The sequence below is a fragment of the Chanos chanos genome, chromosome 10 (genome assembly GCF_902362185.1).
Source record: "Chanos chanos chromosome 10, fChaCha1.1, whole genome shotgun sequence".
Classification (NCBI taxonomy): domain Eukaryota; kingdom Metazoa; phylum Chordata; class Actinopteri; order Gonorynchiformes; family Chanidae; genus Chanos; species Chanos chanos.
This window is the reverse complement of record NC_044504.1, coordinates 21,558,341-21,573,340: the sequence shown is the minus strand read 5'-3', so window position 1 is coordinate 21,573,340 and position 15,000 is coordinate 21,558,341. Positions and strand designations below refer to the sequence as shown.

General features: G+C 40.2%; 1 protein-coding gene across 1 annotated transcript in view; it reads left to right on the top strand.

The window, feature by feature from the left end:
- Nucleotides 1-5,137: 5,137 nt before the first annotated feature.
- Nucleotides 5,138-15,000, top strand: part of mrps5 (mitochondrial ribosomal protein S5) — a 25,398-nt gene continuing 15,535 nt past the window's right edge. Inside the window, exons 1-5 of the mRNA XM_030787480.1 lie at nucleotides 5,138-5,201; nucleotides 5,897-6,031; nucleotides 9,635-9,760; nucleotides 11,036-11,269; nucleotides 14,325-14,359. Of these exons, the coding sequence (XP_030643340.1) occupies nucleotides 5,138-5,201; nucleotides 5,897-6,031; nucleotides 9,635-9,760; nucleotides 11,036-11,269; nucleotides 14,325-14,359 (594 nt within the window). The remainder of the gene's footprint in view (nucleotides 5,202-5,896; nucleotides 6,032-9,634; nucleotides 9,761-11,035; nucleotides 11,270-14,324; nucleotides 14,360-15,000) is intronic.

Here is a 15,000-nt window from a genome sequence, read left to right as displayed (position 1 = left end):
TGTGTGTGTGTGTGGGAGGGTGGTTGGGTGGTTGTTTGACTGTGATAACCCAGGCGAAGGCCAAAAAATCTCTTTGCAAATGAAAAAATGTCTGTTTTTATTTACACCTGTCCTACAGTCATACTTTGTTTCTCTCTCTCTCTCTCTCTCTCTCTCTCTCTCTCCCTCTCTCTCTCCATCTCTCTCTCTCTCTTTCTTGTTCTCTCCTTTCTGGATGATGGTAGCTGAGGATTTATGGTGATGACATAGGTTCTCCAATGGGCCCATCCTTTCCAGCCCACATCAGACTAACAGCCTCGGCGAAAACTCTGCATCGGCGACATTAGTGCAGAAATATCGCTCCATCTTTTAGAGACATGCTGGGTGTTTTGCTACAGAAATACTTCTTGCCTAAATTGAACGAAATAAAAACAGAGGCGATCAGGAATACTGAGCCCAGCGAGAAAGTGGCAGAGCATTACCTGAAATGAGTGCCATTATGGGTAATAGCAAACCTGTGACATACAGACACTGGTGTCTGGGCTTGACTGAGACACATTTACCCAAGATAAATTATCACTCACAGGAAGAAAAGAAATTTTAAAAGGTAATCTTTTAAAAGGTAATCTCACTTGAAAACACCTACACATTAATATGATGATGCTGGGGACGATTATAGTGTGTGTGTGTGTGTGTGTGTGTGTGTGTGATGTGTCAAGCACAATACCACCACTTCAAACCTTCACCCAAGTGAACACTTGTATTACACACTGACCAGTCCCCTTCTGCTGTCGAGCATTTGTCAGGGACACCAACACGACATCTTGGGACAAAGGGCAAGAGTGTGCTTCAGGGATGATCAGTTTATCAACCGGTTTAAACTGATGAAAGGAGACCCCGACTGACCTCGAGGTCAAAGATGAGGTCAAAGCACATTCAGTCTTGTGGTTCAAGTTAAGTCAAGTTTAAAGATTAAGGTTCATGATGAAAGCTCACATTAAATTCAGGGTTAAAGTTCAAGGAAACCGTTAGGATCAATACTGGTTCCAGCTCGGCCTTTTTAGACTTGTATTCTCCGTCTGGGTCATGAGGACTGTGTGCTTCATTCCACGGGCCAAGAGCTTGTCAAACCTTTCTTTGAAAACTGATTTAACAAATTAAATGCTAAAGACTTTGTTAAATATTTGATCCAGGCACTCTGCTAAAATCAACAACTGTCTGAGATCTGTGAGGGAATGAATTGAATATTACTGTTAGCCTATACTCCAGTTTACACAGATATCACATTCCTCTTCTTATTAACAGAATTGTTTTCTTTCATCTACCTTGAAGGAGAGATGTAGATAAATGTGTTCTACAAGTTTTTACTGAATTCTGTGATCACATAAACTTTTTTTCTTTTTTAGTACTGTCATTTTTTTCCATCTGTGAATAATCTCAGTGGTAGTCAGTTAGGGATGATTGGTTTGGTTTTAAAGTGAAGTTCATTAAAAATTCATTTAAAAAAAAATTAGGCATTGCATACAAACAAAAAGCATTCACACATTCATTGATAACTGTAGCTGCAGAGATGTATGAATTTTTGTCTGTTATGTTGAGTGGAAATCACAGAATCAAGAATCAAGAATGCGCTGAATTTATTGTCATTCTTGTTTGTTAAATTCAGAAAGATTATACATCTTTTTTTCATTTTACCATTCAACATTAACTCTATTATTTTTTAGCTCTCCATTTATGTAGTAAACAATAAAACTAACGAGTGAACATACAAGCACGGTCACATGGAATTATAATTAACTATCCCGTAGCTCTAAACATTTCTGTTAAATGATTACTTTAATGTTAAATGATTTTAAATATGATCCAGGGGGAGAGCATGGCTCTCTATATGTGCTACGTTTCCATGGAGATGCTTCGTGTGAAGAAGCAGTGGCTGGCAGTGCATGTTTCAAAGAATAAGTGCAGTAGGCATCACCCTACGATGGCAAAAGACTCACAATAGAATAGGGAAGTGGACATTCCAAATTCAGGGGAAAAGGGGTAAACAAACAAACAAACAATAACAACAAAAACCCTGTATTCCAGCCAGGGGAGGAAATATAGGAATTCAGGAAAATGAGAGGGGCTTATGTGATTTACACTCTTGGTACTCTGGCCTCAACAGGCATTAATGATGAGCCTCACTTGGTGCATGTAATAATGTTCATGTAGTATTTTTTTTAATAATAATTTTTCTTTTTCTGTCTGATCTGTCTGTCTGGCTGAATGTGCAAATACTATTGACTATTTGAACAAGTCAGGAATTAAATTATTGAGAGCACCTTAAAGCAAGTGGTCATCATATTAAGTAGATTAGACACACTCTCTCTCTCTCTCTCTGTATATATATATATGTATATATATGTGTGTGTGTGTGTGTGTGTGTGTGTGTGTGTGTGTGTGTATATATACATATATATATATATATATATATATATATATATATATATATGAGAGAAAACTGAAAATTCACATCCAAAGGAATGGTGTGGTGTATGTTGTGAGACTGAGACTACAGCAGAAATAAACAAGTGATGCTTATGAAAGCAATGTGCAGAGGACTTCATTCCAATACTGACAGACAGATACACAGACTTGACAACATGCATACACACAGGGAAGAGGATGTGAGCTGTAATAACACACTCTACAGCGGGAGAGATTGTAATTGGTGTACTGGGAATAAAGATGAGTGCATATGAGTCTGTGTGTACATTCACTGTGTGTGCATGTATTCACACCATGTGTGTTTGCTCTGCTTTCTGTCCTTCTGTGTAATCTCGGCTATTACAAAGTGACTGGAGGAGAAATGGTGCCTAATCAGAAAAATCAGTGTGCACAGACTAACACACACACACACACACACACACACACACACAGGTGTTTGAGACGGGGGTTTGATATTAGATTTGTAGAAACGTAAGAAAAGATTATTCCAATCATGAGCTGGATGGATCCTCGTAAACAAGCATAAAAGACATGGTTTTGAGACATAAGCTCTCACACATATATAGGCATAGTCATTCATTTTGGTTTCACTAAATCAAAGTCAATTTAGTACACAAACACAAACAGACATACACACACAGACATACGCACGCACGCACGCACACACATACACTCACAAATTTTTCAAGATGTTTTGCTGTGAACACGGGTCAGACAACACTGTGTGTGCTCTGTAATCAAACCCTCAGGGGTCCCCCATTATTGGCCACCCAGTCTACAGCTCATCCAATCATATTCTAGCTGTCTCGCATCATCCAGTCTCATTATTCCACTCCCATAGCTCTGAAGATTAATAAACGGCTGTTCCGATGTGCTGCTCTGATAGAACTTTTTTTTCCCCCAGAATCTTCCTCATCTGTTTCCCGTAGAGTTGGCTGACAGTTGGGGTTGTCTGGGAGGAGAGTGGCAAAGTGCATGTTGGAGATTCGTTAAGGAGCCACATGCCAAGATTTTAGACAGGATTTATCAGACCTGACAGATCTCCCCTCCCTCTCTCTTTCTCTCTCTCAGTCACCTCCCTCTAAAACAACACAGACTTGCTCTCTTTTTATCCTTTAATCCTGCTGTCGTTGCCCTTCTCTCTTTATCTCTCTCTCTCCCATTCTCTCTCTCTCTCTCTCTCATTCTCTTTCCTCTACACTATACTGGGCAGATAGTGTTTATGGAGTCTAATTTTGCGATAAGCACGTTTCTTGGGTCGATTCCAGTCCTTTCCTCTCAGGTTGCTGCCTCACCTGTTTAGACTAGGAGAAAACCCCGCGCTCGTTTGGACCAGAGAAAAGGCAGATTCCTCTCAAAATAAAAAAGAAGACAGATACCAGGTTTTTGAAACACTATGCAGTAGAAGGGCAAGAACGTAGCAACACAAAGACAAAAACCCGTAAAAAGGAAAACAAGAAGTGCAGCATTCAAGACAGAATGAAGGGAAATGGAATCATACACAGATAGAACCATAGAGTGCAAGTATGCATTCACTGCTGTTTTGTCTTCCCAGACCCACTGCTCTTTGTAGGATATGCTACTGGATTTCCAGCATTTCTTCCCACACATACTTTCAGACCTCTATGATTGGTCACAATGGTGACTTAGAGACTTTTCTCTCCATATTTCTTATCTCAAAGGGTGTCAGAGGCTCAGAACGAAGTGTTTAATGACAAATATGGAGAGAAAAATTTTCTAATTCACCATTGTGACATTGTGACAAACACCTCATTGTACTTTATTCTTGTTTTTTTTTTTATGTTAGTTTATTTCTGAGCTCAGAATGCCATTATCTCAACTTCATTAGAAACACTCTCGTTCTTAAAGATATAAACTACACTATGGAATTTTAATTACATTTTTGCGATTGTTATTTGTTTATTTCATAAAAGACTCCTTTGCATAAAAGAATCCTTTTTTCCATTGCTTCATTAATATATTAACTCTTTTACATTTAAGCTGTCAATTTAAGTAGTTCACACTAAAACAGCTAATAAGTGAAAACAGAAGCACAGTCAAATAGAGAGACCTCAATTATCTGGTAACCCCAAACATTTATGTTGAATGGTTACTTTAATGTTGATTATAAATATGCGGATATCACGGGTCTCCACATGGGCTACTTTTCCACTTTTTTCCATTGGCGTTTCAAAGTGACTCTACCAAAGCCAGTGGCAACAGTGCTGGGGTTTGTTCTACCATAGCTTTAGCAGAACAGTTCTGGGGCATATACTTTGCAGAATTCTAATTCCCAGCTGAACAATATTAATCAGTTGCGTCCAACAGGAACAGATCCTTTAGACAGGAACCTTTACACCAGACTATACTGACTTTGGCTAAATGTCCACCAACTATGAGATCCCCTCTGCGTTGGGTACTCTACAAGCAGTACAAAATGAACTACCCTCTAAACTCAGTCAGTCCGGAGGATAAAGAAGCCTTAATACTACCATTAATAGGCAAAGGTTTTCTAATCTGTTTTAATTTATTTATTGCTCTAACTAAACAGTTTTCATCGTTTTAAAGAGAAGCCTTTCACATAAGCATATCCTCAGCAACAGCAGTGACGCGTTATAATTATTTTTAATCAGGCAGCTTTTTCGCTTTCAAGTTGTGCTATTCAGGACCCATGCATAATTCCAAGATGGCGGCTGCCATAAGGGTATGCTGTGCCCTCCGGATTTCACTAGGAGGTGAATATAACTTCTTTCCCCTCTATTTGATATTCGCAGTTATTGAATATATCGCAGTACATTAGATTGTGTTTGCCTCCGGAAGAACTGTATAGGTTGGACATTAACTCATTGTAGAGGTTGCGTGTTTGCTCATGTCGACACCTGGAAGCCAGTTCAGATTAGTCAACGGCAGCATCTTTAATCAGACATCTGTCAAGTCAGGTCAAAGTAGCATTATTCATCTTAGCGTGTAATTATTCGTAAGGTTATAAAATACCTAAGATACGGCTGGATGTATTTTTAACGTGGTTATCATTTTGTGAATGCTGTAAAAACTTCATTACGCGTTTTGATCTGCAGTTAAGGACACAATCCTTACATAACCCTAGTTCTATTTCCATCATGTCAACTGTATCAGAAAAGAAAGAAATTAAATTTGCTCCAGTAGTTTGACGATACACAGATTTCACTCTGCAATTTAATAAATGCTATATGGCCGCTCTAACAACACAGCACGCTCAGTGAGCCTGTCTCTATTCTGCCAGGGGTGTAATGTTATACATGATGTTAAAATTCATTCATCCTTTGCTCTTTCAGAGATGGAGGGAAATTGAGAAGGTGGTGATGTTCATTGAAATGGAAATTAAACCTCTTAAATTAAACCTACGTACTTGTTTCATTATTCTCTCTCTCTCTCTCTCTTTCTCCCTCAGGTGCTGGTCAGGTCCGGGCTTTGGGGAGCGTGTATCAGCTCTCTCATGTAGCCAGACTGAACCCCAGTCGCTTGGCCCCTGCCCCAACTTCTGTTGCCTTTCAGCAGACACGACAGGGCAGCTTCTTCAACAAATGTAATTCAGTTCATCTGTACACATCCATAATCGCATAATGATGGTAGTTCAAACCACAGATCAGAATTATTTTCAAATGCTCCTCTGAGTCAGAGTGTAGAAAATGTCTAGCCGGTGTGGATCAGAAGCATGCGTGAATGCTATAGATTTATATATATATATATAGAGAGAGAGAGAGAGTACATATTTGTGAATCTGCCTTGTCTCAGTAGTATTAGCTTGTTATTGTAACTGTGGATGTAATCAGATTCTCTATCACACACAGTATTCTGCTGTTTTTGACCAATAGTTAAAATCTGTTTTTTAAAAAAATCTCATCATTGTAAAATTTAATTCAGTTGATCCATATCATTTAATATAAATGTCACTTACTGATCTACCCACACATTCTGCATCAAATTTCAAATCACACAGGCTGTGTGTGTGTTTGTGTGTGTGTTTGTGTGTGTGTGTGTGTGTGTGCGCGTGTGTGCATGTTTATGAGGGAGAGAGAGAATATCTGTGTATTATAGTGTTTTTCTGTTTGCATGAATGATTTATCATTGAAAGTTGTAAATAGTGGATCACAGTGTATGGTGTAAATCAGTATCCACTGTATCAGTACCTCTGGGTCTGCAGACCCATTTCTTCGTGTGTGTTTTAGTCAGTGCATTGTTAGACACTTTTTTAGTGCTTTGAATAATAATCGTAGCCTTCTGTGTAGAATGTTGAAGTCTGTTGAGTTTTTTTTTTGCATTTGATCTAGGCTATTGCTAAAGTATCATGCATAATTCTGTTATGGAAATGTGGGAACAGAGATGGACTAAATTAGAGACATAGATGTCTCTAGTCTCTTTAATAGTTTCAGAAACATTCAGATAAAAACATCCAGAAGCACACACAGAGATCTCAGAGTATGTTAAATGAAGTGGTGATACATTCCACTAGCCAAGCCCATAGAAGTGTCTGTATCATTTTGTAGCATATTTTGTTTGTATGGGTGTGAGTGCACTTGAAATGAACTTTTCACTGCTTGCTGCACAGAGCATTTGAAAAGCCACAGCCTTGAGTGCTGTGAGTTTCTTATCTAAAACACTCACTACATATTTGAAACGCTGTTAAGAAGATGAATAATGAACTCTTAATTTATACCCATTCATGAATTTAATTCTTGGTCGCCTGTGAACCTGTATTAGACTGCAGCTTCCCCGGGCTAATGTGAAAACAGTGCTTCTCATATTACTGTGTTATATTGTAGTTTTAGTCTGTTAATGTTTATTTGATTGTTTCCTGGATGAATTGTTCCCACCAAGACAAGAGATTAGCTTAGCTGCGTAGTTGTAGTTGAAACACTCACACAGCCAGTCAACACTCAGGACCATTCCTTTTTCATAAAATTCTTCTTCTTCATCATAAAAAAAAAAAAAAAAGAAATGAGATCTCATTTTGGTCACTCTACCAAGTGAGCTGGAAGAGTTACCTCGCATGTTAAATTATACTGGCCTTTTATGTACCACAGTTGTTAATTTCCAACAGGATGAGCTTGGTGTGTGTGTGTGTGCGTGCGTGTGCGAGCGAGCATGTGTTTGTGGGTGAAAATGTTAGCTTGTCAGATTGCATTATGATATTTCTCTGTCTGCAGTTTGTTGGGTTCTGATGCCTCGTTAAGCGTGGCAGGCTCTCTCCAGCTGCTTTAATTAAGTCCTAATTAATTCAGAACATTATCAAACAACTTTCAGTGTCCCAGTAATCGCCTCCAATGAAGGATAGAATGAGGACAAGAGAAAACGGACACCAAAAACAAATCAGCTCATTTAGAAATTAAACATGTAAAAAAAAAAACTTCACAAACAAGCCGCATGTTGTATGGTGACTGGGGGCTCAGGGATTGTGAGTGTGTGTAGCTAAATATTGTTTTCTTAGTTGTGGTTTAGGGACAAGTGTGTGTGTGTGTGTGTATGTGTATGTGTATGTGTGTGTCTGTCTGTCTGTGTTTTTTTTTTTAATTGACTGCTTATGTCATTTTCTTGGTGATGACTGAGGAACTATGTATGCGTGTGTGTGTGTGTGTGTGTGTGTGTTTGCAACTGTATCTCGTTTTAATAGTGGTTGCAGAGGAATTGTGTGTGTGTCTGTGTTTTTCCGTGTGTGTGTGTGTGTGTGTTTGTAACTGACTGTATCTGGTTTTGTTAGAGATGGCAGAGGAGATATGTATGTGTGTGTGTGTGTGTTTGTGTGTGTGTGTCTGTAACTGACTGTATCTGGTTTTGTTAGAGATGGCAGAGGAGATGTGTGTGTGTGTGTGTGTGTGTGTTTGTGTGTGTGTGTCTGTAACTGACTGTATCTGGTTTTGTTAAAGATGGCAGAGGAGATGTGTATGTGTGTGTGTGTGTGTGTGTGTGTCTGTAACTGACTGTATCTGGTTTTGTTAGAGATGGCAGAGGAGATGTGTGTGTGTGTGTGTGTGTGTGTGTGTCTGTAACTGACTGTATCTGGTTTTGTTAGAGATGGCAGAGGAGATGTGTATATGTGTGTGTGTGTCTGTAACTGACTGTATCTGGTTTTGTTAGAGATGGCAGAGGAGATGTGTGTGTGTGTGTGTGTGTGTGTGTGTGTGTGTGTGTGTGTGTGTGTGTGTGTGTGTTTGTGTGTGTGTGTGTCTGTAACTGACTGTATCTGGTTTTGTTAAAGATGGCAGAGGAGATGTGTATGTGTGTGTGTGTGTCTGTAACTGACTGTATCTGGTTTTGTTAGAGATGGCAGAGGAGATGTGTGTGTGTGTGTGTGTGTGTGTGTGTGTGTGTGTGTGTCTGTAACTGACTGTATCTGGTTTTGTTAGAGATGGCAGAGGGGATGTGTGTGTGTGTGTGTGTGTGTGTGTGTAACTGACTGTATCTGGTTTTGTTAGAGATGGCAGAGGAGGTGTATGTGTGTGTGTATGTGTGTGTGTGTGTGTGTGTCTGTAACTGACTGTATCTGGTTTTGTTAGAGATGGCAGAGGAGATGTGTGTGTGTGTGTGTAACTGACTGTATCTGGTTTTGTTAGAGATGGCAGAGGAGATGTGTGTGTGTGTGTGTGTGTGTGTGTCTGTAACTGACTGTATCTGGTTTTGTTAGAGATGGCAGAGGAGGTGTATGTGTGTGTGTATGTGTGTGTGTGTGTGTGTGTCTGTAACTGACTGTATCTGGTTTTGTTAGAGATGGCAGAGGAGATGTGTGTGTGTGTGTGTAACTGACTGTATCTGGTTTTGTTAGAGATGGCAGAGGAGATGTGTATATGTGTGTGTGTGTGTGTGTAACTGACTGTATCTGGTTTTGTTAGAGATGACAGCGGAGATGTGTGTGTGTGTGTGTGTGTGTCTGTAACTGACTGTATCTGGTTTTGTTAGAGATGACAGCGGAGATGTGTGTGTGTGTGTGTGTGTGTGTCTGTAACTGACTGTATCTGGTTTTGTTAGGGATGGCAGAGGAGGTATGTGTGTGTGTGTGTGTGTGTGTCTGTAACTGACTGTATCTGGTTTTGTTAGAGATGACAGCGGAGATGTGTGTGTGTGTGTGTGTGTGTGTGTGTGTGTGTGTGTGTGTGTGTGTGTGTCTGTAACTGACTGTATCTGGTTGCATTAGTGACGGCGGAGGAGCTGTGGCGTGGAGTTTTGGCTGAGACGGGCGCAGGTGCCAGAAAGGGGAGAGGGAAAAGAACCAAACGCAAAATGAGGAGGGACCTGAACCGTGGCCAGAACGTTGGAGAAGGTATAAACTCAGTCTTTATAACATGGAACTGTGAACCATTGGCTTTTACCACAGCTTTACGTTAGTGCACCGCAACATTCAGGTGTGTTTGATTAGAGACGGAGCATACCAGCTGCGGAGACCTAACCCCTAGATCAGGGGTCACCAACATGGTGCCCGTGGGCACCAGGTCGCCCGCAGGGACCACATCAGTCGCCCGCAGGCCAGTTCTAAAAATAGCACTAATCACCAACGAGCTCAGTCTAAAATTTTATTTAATTGTGTTGTGTTTATTTAAGTCTGTTTCCTACCTTGTTGAATCATTCTGAATAATTATTGTTATGAATCATTAATGTGTCTTCACGTAGAATATCATTAATAATAATATAAAATTAAAGGTAAACTGTGCAACTTTGTTCTTTCAGAAGTGTGTTATCAAACTGGTAGTCCTTTGCATTACTCAGTACCTTTGAGGTAGCTCTCAGTTTCAAAAAGGTTGGTGACCCCTGCCCTAGATATACCCAATGCAGAAAAAAAAACACTCAGCATGAACAGTGGTGTCTCTGAATATGGTGTATTGTGTATTTTGAGAACAACGTCATACATAACCACAATAATTATGCTGTAGGTTTCTTGATAATCAAAATCCTTATCATAATTCATGTTAAAAAAAGATACTGTAAATAATGTGTAGATGCAAATTATGTATCAGTCGGAGAAATGGAATGTTCTCTCAACGCTGGTTAATGTATGACTGTCATGGTTGTGTCAGGACTCATTCAATCAAAGGAACCTCCCTCGCAGTGAAGTTAATTTAAAAAAAAAAAAAAAGAAGGAAAATTGGTCAGTTGACCTGTGGGGATTTCTTGTTTGGGAGCACTTGTATTTATCACAGAGACAGTGAAGGGCCTGATTGGGCTAAATGAAACTGTTTTGCATTATGCGTTTCGATTGGCTGCGGCGCTGGAGTGCTTTAGTGAGCATTACCAGTCAGCACCATTTATTTAAAGACTGATTAGGAGCTGCCATTTTACACTGAGCGCTAGACTATTTAGGAGAGCCTTTTTCTTACACAGTCTGTTAAATACCAGTTATTTATTGTCCTAATTTTATCCAGACTGTCAGGATGAGAGCCTCTGCTAAGTAAATAGATTTGCCTCTCTGTCTTGCTCTTCCACCAGATCAGTCGTCTGATTTGGGCACAATGTGTGTGTGTCAGTACTAAGCTCTTTCTGCGTTTTCTGTTTGGTGAATACCTAATGAATGTGTGTTGAAATTCCTGTCTCTGTCTCTTAGGCCGCGGTGGGTTCCTTTGGCCTGGTCTGAATGCTCCAGTAGTGAAGGCCGGAGCCGTCCAGGCGTTGTCACGGCGAGGGGAGGCGGAGCAACAGGAGATGAGGGCAGAGCTGGAGAGACAACGGGATGAGTGGGACAGGCGTAGAAAGATGAAAATAAAAAGAGAGAGGGGGTGGACAGGAAACTCTTGGGGAGGAATCAGTCTAGGACCACCTGACCCGGGTCCTAACGGAGGTGTGTGTGTGTGTGTGTGTGTGTGTGTGTGTGACTAATGGATACACCCAGACTGTCTGTGCCTCTTCTATAATCGTTTCACATTTCCCTCTTCTTGGCCCTGCCTCCAACCGTCTGCTCTCTCTCTCTCTCTCTTTCTTTCTTTCTTTCTCTCTTTCTTTCTTTCTTTCTTTCTTTCTTTCTTTCTATCTTTCTTGCTTTCTGTGTCAGTCTCTCTGAAGTTATTAAATCTAGGAAGATCCCTCTCTGTTTCATTCTGACCTTTAAGCAAGAGGTACCCAAGGACACTTTGACTTTCAAATGCACTTTAGTTTTACACACACACACACACACACGCACAACACCACACACACACACACATTCATTATAACTTTTATTCTAGTGGGGTCATCGGCTTTTGTTTTACTGTTTAATTTTTTTTAACCTGACCCTAACCATAACCACAAAAATATTTTGATACTTTTAACCATATTCTCTATTTGTATGAGTTTTACCAAGTGGAGACCAGCAAAATGTCCCCATTAGGTCCCACTAGGCACTCACTCATCACGTGTTTATGTCCTGTGTACATTTAGTCTACACAGTGCCGCAGGAATCTAAAGCACAAACACAGACAGACATTCGTTTTGCGTGTGGTTCTTTTGCGTGGATGGTGCAATCTCTCTTTAATTTACACTCTCCGAGTTGTGCTGTTTATCTCTGGATTCTGGGGGCTTCTGTGGCGATTAGATTTCCTGCTGTCTGATTGGACGTCTGTGGTCAGGCTTCCGTTCTAGTCGTCGTGGTGATGAATTGCCTGGAGACAGTGAGGACCGGAGTCTAAATCATGTCAGGGATCGGCAGCAAACACTCACACTCTCACACATTCAGGTTATCAGAGAAGCAGCCGTCTCTTAAATCCAGGAAACACTCTTGGTTGCTCCCGTTTGGTGTAAACTGCCTTCTAAAAATTACCCCGAAAACAGTGCTGACCCTCCTCCCACCCCTGTGATATTTGTTAGGTTTGGACTGAAACATTAAGCTTTAGAATCTCAGTTCAGACAGTTTCCAGAACTAATAATTGTGTTAAGGTTGCTGTAGAAGCAAGAGCCCTGTGCAAAAACACACATCCGCAGAGTCTAAAGATGAATCACCCCTGGCCACTGTGTTTATCTCTTTTAATACAGAAAGAAAATAATGTATAAAACAGATTGTTATTTCTGCTGCTTCTCGGAGTCCAGATGGCACCGGTCTTTGTGAAATGTTATAGTAAATGAAGAAAAAACTGATTTAGGACTGGGGGGAGGGGGGGTAATTTTATCAGAACTGGCACTGGGATTCTTCTGAGGTTTTTTGTTTTGGTTGGTTGTTTGGTGGAGTTTTCTGAGGGCTGTGATTTGTGTCTTTCTCTTTCTGGTAACCAATTCCCTGTCCCTGTCTTCAGGTCTTTAGATGCCATTAATGCAGAGTTCTCTCCAGCATTTACGTGTATTTTATACCATATAAGCAGAGTCCTACCTGATTCATGTCTAAAGCTTTCTAAATTCTGGTGATGAAAGCAATTGGTTTAAAAATGTGCAAAAGATGGATTATTGTTTTATTATGGGTTATTATAATAATAATTATCATTATTAGTTGTGATCTTTCTTTCTCCAAATTGCAAGTAATGCCCAGTTTTTGAAGTTAGAATGAATTCTTAAAAAAAAAAAAAAGTGGATTCTTTTGCCAGTGTTTTGGTGAGTCATCTGGATAGCATTGGTCAATATTTGGCCTTTTCATCCTCAGGACTTCACTCAGCCATTCCTGTACTAAAGTTTTTCCCAGTCCTTCTTCTGGTACCTCATAGCACTGCACATCTGACATGTCTCTCTGCTCTAACAAAGCTTATACACCTCACCGCCTGATTAACCAGCCGTCGGTTAGCTGAAGCAGTTATGTCAATGCTAAGAGAGCCCTAAAATGTTTGCAATGCCAAGCCTCAAGGATCAGGCCTCTACACTATGCTAATCTCTTTTGAGAGCTCGTGGGAAATTTGGTTTTCTAGTTTATGGAGAAATAGGGGACAGTTTTCAAAAATGACAAAAGATAGGGCCATTTGAGCGTATGTTCTATGGTAGAATCTTCTGAATTTTTGGGGGGATTTTTGTTGAAATTTCAATTTAAAACCTTACGCCGTAACGCCTCCCAAATGTAAAACTGTATAAATCAAATGAGTCGGCCCCTCTTGCTTTGTGTAAAGGCGAATATTAAAATGACAAGCAGAAATATGTGGAAAATCCCCATCCTTCAGCTTGTCATGAAGAAACTGCAGCTCTGTCCTCTTAATGTTGATGTATGGCTGCTTTACGTTGGGAGGGATTGTCTCATCTTGACAGTGTCTAGCTCTTCCCGGACACTCTCCACTTAAATGGATGGATGAGGTCTGTGCCTGTGTCTCTCTTAACGTTTGTCACGGGTGCATTTTGATAGATTTTTTATTTTTTTTTGGCTTCTGTTCAATTTTGTTTGACAGTGCACCCTCTGAGAAAGACGACATGCCGAGACATTTGTGAATCTATTCACAACTTGATGAAGAATTTGATGCACTGTTTTTGGGCACAGCTGGGGTTTTGTCTTTAACTGGGATTTTCAGAATGTGGCAATTACTTCCATGATGCAGGGAGGGAGGTCTTGACCGCTCATGCTTTTTTTTTTTTTTTTTTACACTTTGCTTTGGAACTTTTGAAGTCTCTTGTGCGAGTCTTGATTCTCTTGGGGGGAAAAAAACCCATTGTGTGTCACAATTTTAGTTTTGAAGGCAAAAAAAAAAGAAAATTATCCCAGTGGTGCAGGCACTCTTATTGAAGTCCACTGAGCCTCTTTCTTTTTAAACAACTTTCCTGACATTTCTCTTTTTCTCCCTCTATCGCTTGACCCCTCTTTCTTACGAGGTTGAAGGCTGTGGCTTGCTAGTTATGCTTTTAGTATTGTTTTGTAATGTTGTATTTGTAATATTGCTGTGGTAATTCACACCTGTTTGTCTGTTAACGTGTTCTAGAATTGTTCCTAACATACCTTGGTTTTCTTCTTTCCACAGAAACATTTGAAGATTTTGATTCTCGGGTTATTGAGGTAAGAAGAGTCAAATCAAACATCTGTGTGGCTGTGACTGACTGTGTGTGTGTGTGTGTGTGTGTGTAATGAGGTTGAGGGCATTTGAGATAGCAAGATAGCTTTGAAGATCCTCCTGGTATTTTGGGTCCTATGGGAGGATGGTTTGATGCTGGTATGTGTGAGTGTGAGAAAGAGAGAGAAACAAGAGAAAGTGTTTGTGGCTATGTTATGTGTTTGTTTATGGGTGAACATGTTTGTTTTTAATAGATGTAATTGATCTTTGGAGTCTTTGAGTATCCTTTAGAATCTGCATCTAAAGATTCAGTCCTGTTGTCGTAATCACACTGCCAAACACACTCTGAATACTGAAGCCTAGCTCTGGATTTGCAGCCATTTGTGGCGTTGGCTGTCTTGTGCTGTGTCTGGGAGTGTTAGCACTAATAATACTGAATGATATTCCTCTTCATTCAGTTTGACTGGAACCATTTCCAGCAGCGAGCATCACAGCTCTGATTAACAGATTGCAGCATCATACCTTCTTGAGAGAGAGGAGAAAACTCAAATTAGTGTGTATTAAACGCATTTCTCTCCGTCTGTGCACTGATATGTAATTATTAAAGTGACAGATCGTTTTAGCCTCTTGGAAGAAGTTCTTGCAT